This window comes from Phacochoerus africanus, chromosome 3 (genome assembly GCF_016906955.1).
Source record: "Phacochoerus africanus isolate WHEZ1 chromosome 3, ROS_Pafr_v1, whole genome shotgun sequence".
NCBI lineage: Eukaryota > Metazoa > Chordata > Mammalia > Artiodactyla > Suidae > Phacochoerus > Phacochoerus africanus.
The window spans coordinates 94408886-94427531 of NC_062546.1; the positions used below are offsets into that span (position 1 = coordinate 94408886).

The 18646-nt window shown below is 41.6% G+C and overlaps 1 protein-coding gene across 20 annotated transcripts in view; it reads left to right on the forward strand.

The window, feature by feature from the left end:
- CLASP1 (cytoplasmic linker associated protein 1) overlaps positions 1-18646 on the forward strand; it is a 262487-nt gene that overhangs the window by 180474 nt on the left and 63367 nt on the right. For 5 of the 20 annotated variants that reach the window (XM_047772162.1, XM_047772165.1, XM_047772166.1 and 2 more), the window contains 3 exons: positions 229-396; positions 14131-14234; positions 17133-17377. In XM_047772162.1, the coding sequence (XP_047628118.1) occupies positions 229-396; positions 14131-14234; positions 17133-17377 (517 nt within the window). Of the gene's footprint in view, positions 1-228; positions 397-6475; positions 6584-11263; positions 11327-14130; positions 14235-16048; positions 16073-17132; positions 17378-18646 lie in introns of all 20 variants that reach the window. The other 15 variants (XM_047772150.1, XM_047772154.1, XM_047772155.1 and 12 more) reach the window with 5 other exon arrangements.

Genomic DNA, 18646 nt, shown 5'->3' on the forward strand with positions numbered 1-18646 from the left:
TGTAGTCATTTTTATAGAACTCCACCTCTAGTTCTTCTATGTATAAATGTTCTTTTATGATAATTGGATATTCTTTTATACTCCTTCGTTTAAAAAAATTAGTACTGTTACCAACTAGAGAACTTTTATATAAAATTCTCTTAGTATTTGATCCAAACTAATGTATAAACTGACTTCTGAAATACTGTCATTGATTTCTTGATTCACTTTTGTTTGCTTCACTTTCAGCTGGCAGCCGATCAAGTTCCCCAGGGAAGTTGTTGGGCAGCGGTTACAGTGGCCTGGCTGGGAGTTCCTCAAGAGGCCCGCCTGTGACACCCTCTTCAGAAAAACGAAGCAAAATTCCCAGGAGTCAGGGGTGTAGCCGGGAGACAAGTCCAAGCCGCATAGGATTAGGTAAGAGCCCTCTGAGACCTGGGACGCCACTCCCAACCTGGTCCTGGTTTATAATTGTGACTGTCTGCTGTGGGAAATAGACATTTCCATGTGTGCTTTTTACAGATCATAACCTGTTCGGTTTTCAGTTATAACTAAGAACTATGTGGGGGTTACCTTCAAATTGTCGGGAAAGAAACCATCGTGGGCTTTTGTGTTTTAGAGTCATTTTATGAACAGTAAATTGGTGGAATGGGCAGGATTTGTATCTGCATGGTTAGGAGGGAATGTTGCTTTTTCATTTTTCTTTCACTGATTAGCACTAAATTAGCCATTAACTTATGTAAATTTTCAAAACAGTGTGTAGGGTCCACATTTATTTTGATTTTGATCTTCTCTAACCTAATTGGTGAAACTTACTATCAAAGAATATGTGTAGTTACTTTTAACATAATAATGTTCAAAGATAACAACCAAGAATAGAGGAAAACTAGTATATGTAATATTTTTGTGTCGTATTGTTTAGTTTCTTTGTAATAGTATGTAGAATTATATGAATTACTCTAGCAGCTTAACAACTTTTTACTATATTAGAATCTAATTTGTATGCTACCTTTTCAATAAAAAAGTTAGAAGTCTTTTGTAATATATTACAAAAAAAAAATCTGTGTTCATACACTTTCTTACATTTTCACCTGCTTTCTAAGGGGAAAAGCCCGCTAATGTGAAATCAGAGGATTATATCCTTTAGTCCTGTTGGCTTATTTTTCTCATTTATTTGCAACTTTTACTTGCATATTGACTATGATGTGCTGGGCCATTGTTAGATTTTATTATGGTTAGAGATTTGGCTTCTGACCTCAGCGAGCTTATGGTCTTCGAGGTGAAAATGTAAGGCAGTATGACAGGGTCTCTGGCAGGTGCCCTGGGACCATAGAAAAGGAGCTTCTTAAGCCTTTTGTCTGTGCCAATGCTCCAGGTTTCCTGCCAGGGGAGATTTCCCAGAATAGGTTCTTTCCTGATGAGGTGTAAGGTGGCATCAGGTAGGATGGGGAGATGAGGAGGAAGGTGTTGTAGGTGGTGAGGAGCTTGTGTGGAGGAGGTCAGGCCAGGGAGCCTACCTGTGGTTCATCCCACGACAGCCTAGGAGTTTGTCAGAGCAGAGGGACTGTGGGGTCCAGCTCGTGAACACCCTTGAAGCCTGCCTGAGCTACCAGAAGGCAGGGGCAGAGTTTTAAGAGGCAGAATCACTAGGACATTTCTGAGGCAAGTAAGAAGTGTTGTCAAGCAGTGGTTTTGTTAATTCCGCACCATGCCAACTTCCTGTTGGCGTTACATAGTGTGGTCCCTGAGCTGACCAGTGGCAGCAAGTAATGTGGGTACAACCAGAGACAGTCGTATGATTGGAGTATCTAAATTGCAGATTTGATGCTGTGACATATGTCTATTTGGATCCAGTCTTGTTTGGAAAATGCATTTGATTTCAAATCCAGGTGTGAGGTTTTAGCTGTCCTTTTCCAATGTTTCTTAGCAATCCAGATTTCATACTTTTAGAAATTCTTGGGAATTCCTGTTGTGGCATAGTAAAACAAATCCTACTAGTATCCGTGAGGATGCAGGTTCAATCCCTGGCCTCTCTCAGTGGGTTAAGGATCTGGCATTGCTGTGAGCTGTGGTGTATGTCGCAGACATGGCTTGGATCCCACATTGCTATGGCTGTGGCATCGGCTGGCAGCTGTAGCTCTGATTCGACCCCTAGCCTTGGAACTTCCATATGCCATGGGTGTGGCCCTAAAAAGCAAAAAAAGAAAAAGAAAAAAAAAAAAGAAAGACATTGTTTTCTTTTGGAGGATTTTACTTTTTATATTTATTAAGCATGCCATTTTTATCTTCTTCTTGAAATTGGGAAATAATCTAACTTTATCTAACATAACTCTAGGATCTGGTAGCCTATGGTCTTAACTATGAAGTTTGCATTGTGGATAGTTGAAAAAGACTACACTGAATAAGCCTTTAAAAGACGTACTATGGCACATCATCCATCAGTAAACAGGAGCCTGTTACCTTCCAAGGAGTTCTTATTTGAAACATTATTTTGAAGAAAGTTGTTTCCTTGCTGTTCATTAAGGGGATTAGTTATGTGTAGAACTTTGAGGTCATACATACAATTCTGGTTAAAGAAGATATTTAAATTTTTGCACATTGTGAGAATATACATGCACAGATGTGTACATGTATATGAGTAAAGTACATCTTTTCCACTCTTCCTGTAGTGCTGCTTAGAGACTCCATTTTATACTGTGTCAGATATATTTGTATTTTTTGGTAATAGGTTGTTTGTTTCTTTTGACACTTATTAGTATGTACTGGGTATATGCCTATGTGTCTAAACATTTGGTTCATTGTATAGCAACTTTAAATATAAATATTCAAAAAAAACTAGGAGCATCTTTTAAGAATATTTTCTAAATCCCCAAACCAATTAGTAGCTTTAATCATAGCTAAACTAGTCTTGGAATTTGCTCAGAGAATTAGTTTTCGTTATCAACAAATTACGTTTGGTTCAGCTTGCCTTTTCTTGTTTGAAACAGTATTTCTTAACTAAATTTGCTGTCTCATTTGTGATAAAAGTAATCTCAAAGCTCTTCTTTAGCATTTAAGGTTTCTTAAGCAAAACAGGATGTACTTCCTGCTGGATAACTAAGAAGCAAACCCCTGCATTCTCTTCTAGGCATTTTATTACTTCATAAACTGTTGGATCAAATAGAAGAGTATGTGTATAAATTGCTTCATTCTATTCATGACTTAGGATAAAGCCACATGAGTAACTGACCCCTACAGCAGTTATATTTTGGAAGTTTGCTTTTGTTTCCTTCTTTGCTCAACCCCTCCATTGAAAAGGCTGTAAAAATATTGGACCATCTTTCTGTCCCTTACCTTCTGTGGTTATGTGTTTAAAGTGTTCTCAGGTTTTCTGGTTAAAAATATTTTGAAAAAATTAAAATTTGTAATCAGTTTTAGCTGTTAGGATTAGATGACTGTGTGCAAGACCAAGACATGAAAATGTCTGGAGTAGAGAGTCATTTCATATCTTTAACTTGCCTCAGTTTTCATTATTCTTTTTTTTTTTTGTCTTTTGTCTTTTTTGTTGTTGTTGTTGTTGTTGTTGTTGCTATTTCTTGGGCCGTTCCCGCGGCATATGGAGGTTCCCAGGCTAGGGGTTGAATCGGAGCTGTAGCCACCGGCCTACGCCAGAGCCACAGCGACTCGGGATCCGAGCCGCGTCTGCAACCTTCACCACAGCTCACGGCAACGCCGGATCGTTAACCCACTGAGCAAGGGCAGGGACCGAACCCGCAACCTCATGGTTCCTAGTCGAATTCGTTAACCACTGCGCCACAACGGGAACTCCTCATTATTCTTTTTTTACTTCTGCTTTGGATATGAATTCTGGTAGGATCCTTCCTTAAAAGACACAAGTCAGGATTTCCCTTAAACACTTGTAACAGTAGGGTGTCACTAAGAGATGAAAACCAGTCAGATGGTTTTTTGAGGCTTCCCAGCATTCCGCCAGCACAGGACTCCAGAGTCCTGCAGAAGTCTACTTTTAGGAAGTTCGAGTGGTGGCGGGGGTGGGAGAGAGGGAGAAAGAGAGAGAGAGAGTTGGGGGGGGCAGGGGGGCTCCTCCTCGGTTACGCCTTTTCTGTAACGTGTTCTCGAATAGAACAGTTTCAGCACTCAGTAAAGAGACCAGTTGATTTGGTGTGTTGTGTTTTAGTTCTGAACACCCAATTAGTCTTCGTAAAAATTATCTACATAGATATTTAAGTTCTCCTTGTAGATCAGTCTTTGGAAGTGGTGGTACAAATAAGTGGGTATTTTTTTCCTCTTGTGTTTAAAATTGTCCAGCATTGGAACTGTTGATTTCATCACTAAGTGGACTTTAGTGAAGTTTGAGGCAAAATTGCAAACAGAATTATAGACAGAATTTTCTTTCTCTGTTACTGCGAGCCATTGTTAAAGGTAGCCAGTCAGCACAAATGGGTGAACGAAGTTTCTCTGGGTCAGATGCAAGGACGGTAACCTCCTTAGGAATTCTAATTGTGGTCACTTTAGATCGTATCTGCTTATTCCTTCTCGTCCTCACAAAGCAGCTCAGCTCCCCGAGAGAGCAGAGAGTTCTCATTGCTATAGCATGTGTATTAATTTAAGGAAGGGAGTGAGAGCTGTGTATAAATTCAGAAGTCACCAGGCAAAAACTATAAGAAGGCGGTCAACTAACCATGCACATATATGAAAAACTGTCAGGACTGTTTTGATTACTTTTCGTTTATTTGCTTTGGAGTGGCCAGTGGAAAAAGACAGGATATTCATGTGTGCCTTTCAAGCAAGGGATGCAGACGTACCTACATGTGCACCTTATCTCATGGGATCGTTTTCATTCAAACAATAGGGACTCTCTGTTTCTCACCTTCCTAAGTGGAGGCTAAGTGGCTGGACCAGTGAGTTAGTGTGGAGTTGGAGAGGCTGTTTTATAAATTAGGTGCGGTATTGATCCTCTAAGGATAAGCAGTATGGCTTTGTAGGTTTTAGGCAATTTTCATGTGTTGATGGGGTCAGTACATACTCACTAGTTTTTAAAGGGTTTAATTTAGCACCTGTTGCTTTTGCCCTCCGTGTAAAAGCTGTTTGGAATGCTGTCAAGAATTTCTGATTAAATCGCCACTGCTATTTCAAGTGAAAACTCAGTACTTCCAAGTCACTGTAGCAGAATGAAGGAGAATTTAGAAATTCCTAGAGAATCCCAAATGAAGCCCCATTTCAGCTCAGATTACATTCCTGCCCTTGACCTTGCCCTGCCTGCCAGTCAGACCTAAGCCTTCAACTGTCGCTTACGGCCTACTTCACCTCCAGCGCTGAGCAGAGGCCTCGGGAGGAGTTGGTTTGGTTTTTCATATTCTTCTAAGTCAGGGAGTTTTAGGAGTCTGGTTTGTAGATAGTCTTGTTGTCGTTTAGCCATGTAATAAATCTACCTTTGCTGTAGAATCATAGGATTTGCTTATTGCAATTTAGTAAACATGGCTGTTTTTACATCAGTCAATCAAGTTTATTTTTTCCAAGATTTCTGAGAACGGCATTTCTGTCTAGTCCAGAATTAGTAGATCTTTTCCAGATGGAAATATTTGTTGTCCCTGTCATATTATGTAGCTTAGGCCATCTATGTGACTCTGTCTTCTCATTGTCATATGCCATGAGTGCGATGAAGTTACCTGTAGGTAATCATCAAGGAACTGGCTGTTCTCAGGCCATCTTTTAACATGGATGTTGGGATGATCAGGCCCCACACCAAAGACTTAGGTCTAGGGCTGTATCAGGCAGGGAAGGCGTGTGAGTAGGGTTGACAAGCCATTCACTTTGGATTCCCATAGGAAACGTAGGAATTCATGTTGGGACCAGTGAGGTAAGGGTTAGCAGTCCCAGTTCTTTCTACCTGATGATTTAGGTAGTTATGTTTGATGCATCTATGCACTAACTGAAGTGGGCAGGTTCTCAGCTGGGTCAGTCCTTATGACTTCTCTTTGTAAAGAAGGCCAGGCTGGAAGAAGGGAACCCTCTTCCTTTTAATTAGGTAAGTTCATGGGGTTCAGTGACCAGAGCCTTTATTCTGTTTTCGTTTTTGTTTTTTTTTTTTTAATCCATATTATCTTTCTAAGGACCCAGTGCACATGAAAATGACCATGACCTTTTATCCTCTTGTCGAAGAGCTTATCAAAGTCATAAACAACCGATCATTTCTAGAAGGCGTTTGATCCTGAATTTCCAGTGCCAGTTTGCTCTTTGGAAAGCTTTCTTTTTAATTCTTATACTTAGGGGTTATTTCGCCTTCCTCCTAAAAGCCCCAGCTTTGAGAGGCATTGAGCATAAGTGAGTTCTTATCCAGGCCCCTCGGTGGCTGGCCTGTCAGTCAGTGAGGCCTGAGCGCAGGGGTAGGTTCGGACGATGTCGCGATTACTGAACAGAATGTGACTGACATTTTGTGAGTTTTTCTGTCTTCATTAAACTTGTTCACCTTCTCTGAAACCCCTCATGCTGCACACAGCACGGAGCAGCCGTATCCCTCGACCCAGCATGAGTCAGGGGTGCAGCCGCGATACCAGCCGTGAGAGCAGCCGGGATACAAGCCCTGCGCGGGGCTTCCCTCCGCTCGGTGAGTACCCGCGGGCCGCACGCTGGCTGGGCCACCTGCCTCTGTCCCTTCGCCACTGTCCTGTGAGCCTCTCCTTAGCCGCCCCTTGTCCCTTCTGCATGCTTGGATTTTGGCAACTTCCAGTTTTTACATATTAGAGGAAAAAAGCACCACTGCGCTCTGTACTGTCATTTATGACCCCTCACCTTCCGGCAAGCCCGTCTGTGTGGAACCTTCCAGCGTTTGGCAGACCTCAGCCAGAGAGAATTGCTGCTTCAAAGTAGGGTTTGTCCAAAGTGTATCCATAGTCAGTGAATTTCTACAACTTGTTTTGGCTTTTAGCAGAGATCAGCCCATACGTGCTTCAATTCAAAGAAGGAAGAAACATGAAATCATGATAACTTTTAGGAAACTAAACGTGCTTGGTTTAGGGGGTGAGAACACTAATGGAAAAGCAGCAGGGAAAAGCAGCTCTCTGTTAAAGGAGTCATTTCAAAGCTTTCCCGAAAGCAGCCTGCACATTGCTTTTTGATAAACTGCTTAGGTCTGCAGCACAATGCAAAAGGCTGATGCTCACCATTAACTAGTACTGTATTTTCGTTCTTACTGGGCTCAGTAGGCTACTTAAGGTTTGTGACCTGGTGCCATCCCCGGACAAAAAAACTGTACTTGGTGGCCATGAGGCATTGTAAGTATTGTATCTCAGATCACGAGTCTCATGCCTCTTGGGGCTGCTTGTCTGATACACTCACTTTTTTAGAGCCAGAATTTGTATTTTAACAATTTCTAGTATTCAAGAAAAACAAGACAAAAAGAGAAACATGTATCCTTCATCCTTTATAGAATATTGTGTTGTGAGCCACATGGAAAGTCCAATCCCTTATAGAATATTGAATTTACCTTTCCTTTTTAGTTTTAATAGTCCTCCCTTTTGCTAAAATGGACATATACCTTTTAACCTGGTAAAATTATTAATTCCTAAGGACATGTATCAACACATGCTGTCACCAAAAAAGAAATGTTTTGTATTTTTCAGTAGTTGTTTGAGTTCTTTGGCATATTAAGTGTTGTACATCTGTGTATTTTCCTCATGATAAGAATGGCAGGTAGAAATCATTTTATAATAATTGGGCCTAGGCCTGAAGTTATTATATGGAATTATGGACTTTTATTTTGACTCTAGTTATGAAGCTGGTTTTCCAACATTAACTGTTAAAGATGGTGTTAGAGCAAAAGCACAGGGTCTTCACAGCTGCCTCTCTCCTTCTAAGGGCCTGTGCTTCTTGCCAGCATCTTTATTTTCTTAGTATCTGTGATCAAAATCTAGATCCAGGAGTTCCCTGGTGGTGTAGTGGGTTAAGGATCCAGCAGTGTCACTGCTGTGGCTTGGGTCAGTCTATCTCTTCATGGCCCATTGTTCTTGATGAAGTTCTGGGGAAGACGCAGGAGGCCTCCGGATGAGTCACCTGACTTAGGGAGAAGATACCTGTGTGAGATGTCCTGCCTCATTAGCATGGGGGCCTGAGTGGGGCAGCTTACTGGGTCCCTACCAGCTGTTCCACAGCAGTTGAAGTATTAATCAGAATCCTCAAGGATCAGGGGCAGCAATGATGATTTTTTTCCTAAATGAACTGGTGATTTTCCCCTTTAAGTTAAGGCTATATACCTGTGCATCCCTGTTAATTTGACCTTTTAGATAAACCTGTTAAATGTCAACAGTTCAGTCTGTTCGTTCATTGGTTATCTCTCAGAGTCAGGTCAGTGTTTTTATTTCATACATATGTTGCTATCTTTGTCACTGTCCACGGAAGCAGCCTTTGTGACCCAGTGTGTGGCCTGTGGGCCAGGCAGGGTGTGCTGAATTCTCAGGGTCCTGATTGAACCCGGAGGGGCTGAGAGATCCAGTCTGATTTCCAATGCACTGTGTGGTGACAGCCAGCTTATTGACATGTACAGTTGTTGCTACCTATGCCCAGGATATGGATGCAGACATTTCCCTCCTGACAAACTCTAGCTTCAGCCTGTGTCTTCTGTGTGGTTAGGGCAAGAGTTCACCTCTCTTCAGTGCAGTTTTTAGACCATGCCTTTTTGGTGGGAGTGAGTTAAGTCTGTTTATGTAACTTTTGTTCAGGAAGAACAGCAGTAGTGCCCGCACATGCCTGGCACCATTCTGAGCAGTTAGTGGGCATAGGATCCCTGTGGCTCCCGTTCAGCCTCTGGGACAGGTATTAATGTCCCTCTTTTACGGATGACAAAACCAAGACTTGGGGAGAGGAGGCCACTTTCTCAAGGTCACACAGCTTCGTGGTGGAGCCACATTTTGAATCCAGGTCTGACTAAGCTTGGCTGTTCCCCTGCGTCATCTGAGGTGTCTTTCATTTGTTCTTCCAAAATATAATTGCTTTCTGTGAGGCCCCTCCAGGTGTTGGTACAGAGAGAGCACTTGGCCGTGTTTCTGAATCATGCTTTCCAGGCTTGGCTGTTAGACTCGGGAACTCATAGATAAGCTCCAGAAGGTTGTTGCTCCTCAGGGAACCTTCTGCGCCCTTCAGAGAATGTGAAGTGTCCTTCATATTCTCCTTTAATTTAATATTCATTTCCTACCCCTTTTATAAACCAGTGGAATTTTGTATGAACTTTGAAATGCACTTATATAGGAGGCAACTTTCACTTTTTAAAAGAAAAAGAACAGAAGTAATTATGTTTCAGTGACTACATATTGGGTTTAAGTTTATACTTTCCTTAAAAAATTGTTTTGGACTGCTTTAATGGTATGAATATATATTTAGATGGTTGTAGTGACAAGTTTTAGGTGAAATTAAGGGCTTCGATGTAAGTGGGTCCACGTTGGATCCCATTGTTGGATGTTCACTTGAGGATGTGACAAGGACTGGAGTTCCCTGGTGACTCAGCAGATTAAGGACCCGGCGTTGTCACTGCTATGGCTTGGGCTGCTGCTGTGGTGCAGGTTCAGTCCTTGGCCCAGGAACTTCTGCATGCCATCAGCATGGCCAAGACTAAACACAACACAACAAAACAAAACAAAACCTCAGAATGTGACAAAGGATTCATTACATGACAAATTTGCTGTAGAATATTCTGTTGAAACAGAACCAGAGGATGACGTCATAAAGAACTTTCAGATCAGGTACTGCTTAATCACTGCCTTCAGTTTAAACTGTCAGGATATGACACTGTCGTGCTTGTACAATAAATGAACAGTTTGCTTCAGTCTCACAAAATAGCTTGCCAATTTCCTTATTTAAGGAAAGTGATTATTTCATGCTACCTGTTTTAGAGCTTGCCAGTTTATTTTTGTGTCTCTTGAGAAATTAGGGACTATCCTATTTTCTTTTCGTTTTGCATGCTGGGAAAAATATGTCCTCATTGACTAGGGAATCTTTGCTGTTTAACACCACTTACCCCACAGATATGCACGTTTCATGAAGTGACATGAACTTAAGTAAAAAAAATTATATTGAAGTTGTGCTATTTTATGACAATGTGTAAGTGTTAACCTGTGCAGGATTCTGTTCTCTAGCAGTGTGGATGGAAAGCGCTTTGTGAGACCTATGAACTTTCTGTGCTACAATCACCGTGTTTTTTTTCCAAATAATGATAGAAGCGTATTACCTTTTTTCCCACCCTGAGGTAAAGACAAAGGATATATTGTGTGGCACCCTGGTCAATAAATTTAAGTTTTGAACCAATGTTTTAAAAGTTCTTCTCTCCACATGAAGATGGGGTTTAGCATGTATTTTCTCAGATTGATGAATTGATGGGATTCTTATGAGTACTCGCTAGTAAAATACTATTTACTATCCAGATGTAAATTGGAATTTGTTCTTAACCATTACTTCCACCACCACCACTGCTGCTACTGTTGCCACTGTTTATTCTGTGCCTGGCACTGTTTCAAGTACTTTATGTATAATTTCTTTTAATTCTTTTAACTCCCAAGAAGTAGGTATCATGGATAGCACCATTTTACAGATGAGAAAACTGAGGCGCAGAGAGGTTTAGTACTTTGCCCAAGGTCCTACAGCCAGTTGTGGTCTCACCACAGGTGTGTTACAGAGCTGGTGTGCATAACCAGAGTACTACAGATGCCTCTCCAAGGAGGCTGTAAATGTACTAGAACTAACTTTCCAACAGTTACACAGTAAGTTCACTAATAATTAAGATATTCGTGCAACAGAACTACAAAACTTTTGACTGGGGCAAGTGGAAGTCCTTTTGTTGAGCTCCCTTCTCGTGAGTTCATTCTGTTTTCTGTTGAGATAACATGACAACCTTCTCTGCTTTGTTTCTGGTGCATGGTTGCATATGCATCACATACTGGTGAGACGTGTCGTGAGCTGAGTTGGCAGTCCATCCTCCTGCCGTCCCTGTCTGGGATCGGGCCGACTCAGTGACCCCGCCTCCATGTCGCACACTCCATGATGGCTGACCCAGGCTTCTTGGCGCGAACACGAACCGAAGGGAGGCCTCACCGACTACCCTGTCGTGCCGGTGTCTTAGAGCCGTGTGCGAGTTCGGGGGTTGGCACTTGCTGTCCATTCATATCCAGCACCATTTCTTCTCATGAGAAAACACGGCCTTGTTGGGAGCAATCCCCGCCTTGCCTTTGCACCGTGGCCTTTTCTGTCTCGGGTTCTTCTGTGTTAACCCTGTGGGTGTTGCCGTTCCTTTTACCTGCAGCCTCTCGACGTCATTCCAGGTCCACTAGTGCTCTGGCCACTGCTGACTCTGTTGGGCAGTCAGGTGAACAAGTGCTCATGCATGACTGGCTTCTCCATGTTCTGTCTCACACCCATCGTAACATTTGTTTTCATCAGTGTCGGCTAGCACTTGGCATGTATGCACCTCATCCCCCTCCATGTGCTCTTATTTTTTTTTAAGTTGTTGAATGTTTATGGTTCTGTTAATAGGCTGTAGATGCTTTATAGCCTGTTTGACAACATCATTTCTCCAGTGTTTGTATTTATGTTAAAACAAAACAAAAAGATGGGGAAGCCCTTCTTCCCTTCTTTTCACTCCCTCCCCTGGGAAAGCAGCAGCCCCAAATAGGTGTCCTGAAGGGCCCCTAGCGGGAAGTGTGGGTTATGTCTGTCGTCCAGCAGAGGCTTTGCTCCCAGTAGAGCGGTGTTGATGAATGCCAGTTCTTAGTAATTAAGGTTCTAATTACTTGGAGAGACTGTTTAGTTACCAAATGTTCCAAATTATAGCGTACTCCATTGCATATGTATTGAAGGAAGTGGATTGTCCTAAAACTTTTATGGAAAAACAAATCACAATTAGGATAATCGGGTCAGGCCAAAGGTAGCCTTTGCAGCCTGCAGCCCCAACACATTCTATCTTGGCTCCTTTTTAACCATCCCTCAAATCCCCTGGTTAGCCACCAGGGTAAAAAGTAAGCACACACAGTCATGCATCAGTTTGCCAGTGTTAACTGGCATCATTTTGATATGCTAATAATCCCTAAAGGCTATAATTTATCAGTTGTGAGTACAGGGCATAAGCTCTTAAATCAGACTATTGATGGTGACAGCTGTGGCCAATTTACTGAGTTACCGTCTCTGGTTTTCCTCTAAATGAAGCCAGCTATGCATTTTACTATGTATTCTCTGATTAGGACATTCCCCTGAGGATTATGGGCCAGACTGAGGGCACAGTTGTATGTATCCATTTCCTGGAAAATGAATAGTACCAGAGCAGTGAGGGTGTAAGTAGATTTGGGTCTGGTGGAAAAAAGGGCTTATCATTTTTCTTAGCTCCAGACAAACATTTCCCCTTAAGATTTGGAATTCAATTATCTGTGATAATCTATCAAATGATCTGCAGGCACTGTGTATGGCAATGCTGTATGCATCTGGGAAGCAAAGAATAATTGCTTTGTTCTTACAGTTTTAATTTTGTTTCTGAAAATCAATATTATTCCTGGAGCAAGAATTGCTGGCATGAGATCTACTTTATTTTATTTTATTTTTTTTAAGATTCCGTTTTGTTTAAGTTTATGCTGGGTAATTTTTAAATGGCTTATAACTGAATTACTTTCATTCTGTGACTCATAAATCCCTTACTATCTACCCTTTTTTAATGGAAAAAAAAAACTTGAACAAAGATCATTTATAAAACTTGTGCATAATAAATCTCAGATTTATAATTGTTTCATATTTCAACTGATAATTTATATCTAAGAGAGACATAATTGCTTGGTGTTCCCTTTTTATTAGACATGGCACATTACCTTTTAAATGTATACACAATGATGACATTCAGTATGATCAAGTGCATTAAAAAAGGGGATAGTATAACACAATTTTTGTTTCTTTATAAAAATTCATAACTGTATAACTTTTTTGATTAGCAGTGTTTATATTTTTTTCTCCTTTCTCTGTAGTGGGAGGTATAATGTTTTGAATCTGACATTTTTAAAAAGCTAAATAGCACTTCACTTTGAAAGTTCACCAGTTTGTAGGTATCATGTCACATACCTAAAACTTTAGAATATCATTGCATAGGAAAGATGAAGTCATGTAAAACAGATATTAGCTTTCTTTCTTTTTTTTCCTAAATGCTTCATTTCTAGAATATGGCAAATACAGAGATTTTCCTTGTCCAAACTGTCTCATTTGTTAACAAAGAGAAAGCATTTTAAATCTTAACATTTTTCTTTGAAAGGTTTATTAGGCATTAGTATTTTAAAATAAGACCCTTTTACCATCAGCTAGACTTACAGAATATAATTGACACTGACTTTCTCCTGCATTGTTTTAACCTCAGCACTTCTAAGGAAGGCTGGTCGGCTCAGTAGGACTTTTAAACTCAGTCCATGATCATTAATAAGCTTAGAGTAGTTGTTCAAACCACTGAAATTTGACATTTTGGGCATTGTTACTTTAAAATCCTTTAAGGGATTCAGGGAAGAATATATTAATATCACCTTAATGATTAAAATTTTGCATTGAAGATGCTAGCTTTTTGTAGTGGAGATTAAAGAATTTCAATAAATTGATTTTTAGATAACTTTGGTGACACATGTGTCATGATGCCCAAGTACCTCAAATTAATGGAGCTTAGTAACAGTTAAACAGTAGAGACACTAATGAAAATTTGCACAGAGATCAATTTAATACATTTGTTTCAAATTTTACCTTTTTATTACTTATTGCATTAGAACTCATCACAGCTAGAATCTTTCTAATAAGTTTGACCAAATACCAGGGCTGCCTGCCTCTAGAGAGAACGCTAAAGAGATAGCAGGTCTCACTCACAGTCCAGCTCCTCCTGTAATAAGTTCCCCACCCTCTCTCACATCTCAACATTTCTCAAAAATAAAAGATCACGGCAGAACCGTTTTCGGTGGTCAGGACGCTTTGTGGCACGAGAGGATTAAATGTGAGCGGTGTAGCCTCTGCCACAGGTGAGCAAGTCGAGTGTAGTGAAGAAGCCTAGAGGCTTCCCAGGGCCTCTGTCCAGTTGGTGAGACGATGCAGGAGCCATTGCAAAGACAGGAAAACGTTTGAATTAAAATGACAAGTCTTTTGCTTTTGTTTTCGCAATAGACCGATTTGGGCTTGGCCAGGCAGGAAGAATACCCGGTTCTGTGAATGCCATGCGGGTCTTGAGCACAAGCACAGATCTGGAAGCCGCTGTTGCAGATGCTCTGGTAAGCGTCACCCTGCGTGGAGTCTCTTTGAATTACTCACCTGCATCTTTCTCTGTCTTAACAGAAAGTATCCTCTGAATCAGGCCACTAAATTCATCTTTGACACTCTATAAAATTGTGTAGATGTTGGGTAAATTTATATTATTATTGCTTTCTTCTTAAATTTTTAACTGTGTACCTAAGTGAAGACTGGCCTTATGAAACATGTCAGCATCAAGTGCTTCTGTGCTCCCCACTGTCAAGGAACTTTTGATGACATTGGGCTTCTCAGATGTCATTGGGCTTCTTCTTTGCCTTCCATGTGTTTCGCAGCATTTCCTTTTTCGCATTCTGTTGCTTCTGTTGCTTCACAGGCTTTGATGGCATAGCCTAAACATATCCGTATATAAAGTAGCTCATAGAGTTTGTGGTCTGAAAACCTTGCATTTGTTCCATTTACCTCACTGGTTGTTCCATATGATTATACATTTGCTTGTTTCAACGAGTCCTTAAGTCATCATTTACGGAAACTTTCCCAGATTTTTTGATGAACTGTTTGAGGAGATGAAGCACTAGTAGAATATATTTTTGCATCATTATGATGTAATATCTAAGAAAACAATGTGAAGTGATTCAAGGCTCATATGTGTGTGGTTATAGCAGAAAGTTCCTAAGTAGAATCCGCTTGTGATCAGATTGCTTATTGAAGGTGCATTGCAGCTGGTAGCAACACAACCTCTTGTTTATTCTGGTTTGTGTGCTCAGCATTTAAAACAGACATTCTTTAGAACTGTCTGCTCTCTGGACTTGCTTGTACTCTTTTAAGATTTATTCTCCTCTAATGAAGAAAGCATTGTAATACCCTGCTTTCAGGCCTGGAGGTTTTAAATCCAGCCATGTTTCATCTGATCAACATGTCCTAGTCTGTGGCTCCAGTGATTCTGACTTCATCCCTTGCTGGTTCTCAGTTATTCTTGCTCAGTCAGTTTCTTGGATGAACGTCTGAGCAAGACGTTTTCCGCTCTCACGATGCTTCCCCTGTGAGGGCTGCCCGGCCAGCTCTGTTCATCAGCCTTGTATGTAGAAGGGCTTTTTCTGGCAGGTACTGGAGTGCGGGATAATTGCTTTAACCATGACTTAAGAGATGTGAGCTGTGAGGAGGTGTTTCCTTCCAAGTTTGGCATATAGAATCTGCTTCTTCCTTATTTTGAGACCTTGAAGTGGTCAGAGCAGTGGGGGTGCTGGGGGCACAGAGCCCTCAGTAAGATACACTTCCAGTTCCGGGGAGGTTCCCAAGTTCTTTAAGGAACTGCCTCAAGGACCATGTGCATAGGGAGGCGGAGCAGGACTGAGAGTTGGAGCTCTGGCATCACTTGCTGTGGGCTTTTCTCCAGCTCCGGCTCCCTGACATGCGTGCTGCCCTTCTTTTAGTCCAAACTGCTTGGTCCTCCCGAGTGACCTGCCTCAGAAGAGAACGCGCAAGAGGGATACCCAACCCTTGCCTCACAGAGAAGTCCCAGGGGTAGAATCCATCCTAGGAGTAGACAGCAGAATTAATGGTGACGTTGGGACGGAGCTCAGTGTTAGGGGGAGAGTTTAGCAAAGAGTTCTAGCAGATCCTGGGAGGTCTCATAAGACGCTCATGAGGCTTAGGAAATGCCATTGTGAAAGCGTTCTTTGTTATTCGCTTGATATGAATCGCTTGCTAACCTGTATTTTTGGTTTGCCAAGATATGTTTTGCTGTACACTTTTGTTGCAAGAACAATCCCCACATATGCTTCTGACATAATTCTCTATGCTTTTTCCCCATCCTTCAATATTTTCCTGCCTACAGCTGTTAGGAGACTCCAGGAGCAAGGTACCAGTGCTTTTAACTTTTGTTTTACAACTTTTTTTTTCTGTTGTGAGTATATTTCCTTTAGGAGCTAATAAAGCAGCAAAAAATGTAGCGTAGTATAGGTCTGAATTGTGATTTTTGTTGAAACTAGTAATGCTTTTGTTAGTGCCAGAAACGGTCACCTCTTACATACTAGTTTGTCTTAATATTATTTTTGAATATCAAGCTCAGCCCCTTTTCCTATTAGTGTTTCATTTCATTTATTAACCTAGTTTGTTCTACTCTTACGTTGTTATTTAAGCCAATATTTATTTTTCTCCCTAGAGAGATCATATTTTATAAATTTTATCTATTTTAAATAGCTGCTGCTGTATTATTTAGGGATTTAACATAGAGTTTTATATTCAGGATAAGAGAAAATGAATGAGTCAGGCATTATAGTTTACAGGAGGCCTCTTCGTGTTATAAGACTTTTAAGTCCTTTATAGAAATAGTTTAGATAATTTAAGAACCCTTTTCTATAGGATACTCTGCCACTGACATCACAGTTTGACTTTCTGAAGGAAGCACGAGTATTCACGCAAATTTACTCAGAGATCGTGCTCAAGATCCGTTGCTTCTGATTGGGAAGGGGCTAGGGGGGTGCACCTACTCGCAGTGTGTCAGGCATTGAGCCACGTTATTTAACATGTAATTCCACTTAATCCTCACAACAAGCCCATGAGAAGGATAATTATTATCATCTCAGAGATAGGAGCAAGCAGAAAGATTTGAAATCTCAGAGCCAGTGGGTCTTCCTGAGAAGCCACACACAGTGCTAGACCTCATGCTCCACCCTCCCTGCTAAGGACCCCTGCCTGTTACTCGCTGTGCCCACCCAAGTCTGCGCTACTGTTTTTGTTTCCCTGATCTGCAAGCACAGGGCAGATGTGGCGTGTGCGCGCATGTTTGTGTGTGTGTGTGTGCAAGTGCACACGTGTTTCTTTACATTTAACGCCGTGTTGTTGACTTTGGTTGGACTCACGGCCGTGTGGCCTCTCCATTTCTCCCTCCATCACCCACCGCCCATTGGATCTGGCAGAAGAAGCCTGTGCGGAGGCGCTATGAGCCATATGGGATGTACTCTGATGACGATGCCAACAGCGATGCCTCGAGCGTGTGCTCTGAGCGCTCGTATGGCTCTAGGAACGGCGGCATCCCGCACTACCTGCGGCAGACAGAGGACGTGGCCGAGGTTCTCAACCACTGTGCCAGCTCCAACTGGTCAGAGAGGAAGGAAGGGCTCCTGGGCCTGCAGAACCTGCTCAAGAGCCAAAGAACGCTGAGGTGAGGCTGGGATGAGCCGCTGTGGAGTCCTGTGTTATCCTCACACAGAGGTTAAATGGGTCCCCTGCCATGTGGGGAGGCGCTGGGGCATCCGAGGATGCTGGGTCGGCCAAGGCCTGGGCTTTGCCTTCCGGAGAATTTGGAGTTTCCTGCAATTACTCTATCATTTATTAGGTGTAGAAAACATTTAGTTCCCTTATGGTTCACATTTTTCTAGTAGGTGCTAATTGAAAAATCTCCGTATAGTTTGCAATTTAGGTAGAAAATAAAACACCTCTGCAGGTTGGTACAGTTTATTACACTTTGGATTCATGGATAAAATGATACCAGCCTCAGTCTTAAATTTTTTGGTACACATCATATACATATGTGTAGTTTGTAAGTAAGCTGAATAAAGTGATATTGAAACTGAATAATTGGAGTTCCTGTCGTGGCACAGTAGAAACGAGTCCTACTAGGAACCATGAGGTTTGATTCCTGGCCTCGCTCAGTGCATTAAGGATCTGGTGTTGCCGTGAACTGTGGTATAGGCCGTAGACTCGGTTCGGATCTGGTGTTGCTGTAGCTGTGGCATAGGCTGGCAGCTGTAGCTCCGATTCGACCCCTAGCCTGGGAACTTCCATATGCCATGGATACAGCCCTAAAAAAAATAAATAAATAAAATAAAACCGAATACTCTAAAATAGTATGATGTTATCTCTGGAATTATTTTTGTCTTTTTTTGTTTCCATAGCTCATACATTTTCTAAAATGAGCATATACCAAAAGTATTTATGTATACTACATTGTATCAACTCTAAGGCACCACTGACATACCATTTTTTGTTTGTTTTAGGTCATGCCACAGTATGTGGAAGTTCCTAGGCCAGGGAATCAGACCCAGGCCACAGCAGTAACAACACCAGATCCTTAACTGCTAGGCCACCAGGGAACTCCACACACCATTATTTTGTATCTAAGAAGAAATGCTGCTTATTAAACCATGTACTAGTACTAATATGTCATTGAGTATAAGGTGAATCGCAAAATTAGAGATTTGAAATACAGTGTATACATAGTCTTTGGATAATTTTTTAGCAGTATATTGTGAGACTGAATAAGTGATTATGGTCATAGCTGTTCTCTGCAAGGCTAAGTGAGTGTTGACTAGGGAATCACTGGGCTGGCAGTATGGCTGTCCAGCCAGTCTGAAACCTCCCCTCCCATCCCCAGTCCCACTGCTGTATTTCTTCTTGCCGCTTGAGCCCCTGCCCCAGATTATTCCAGACT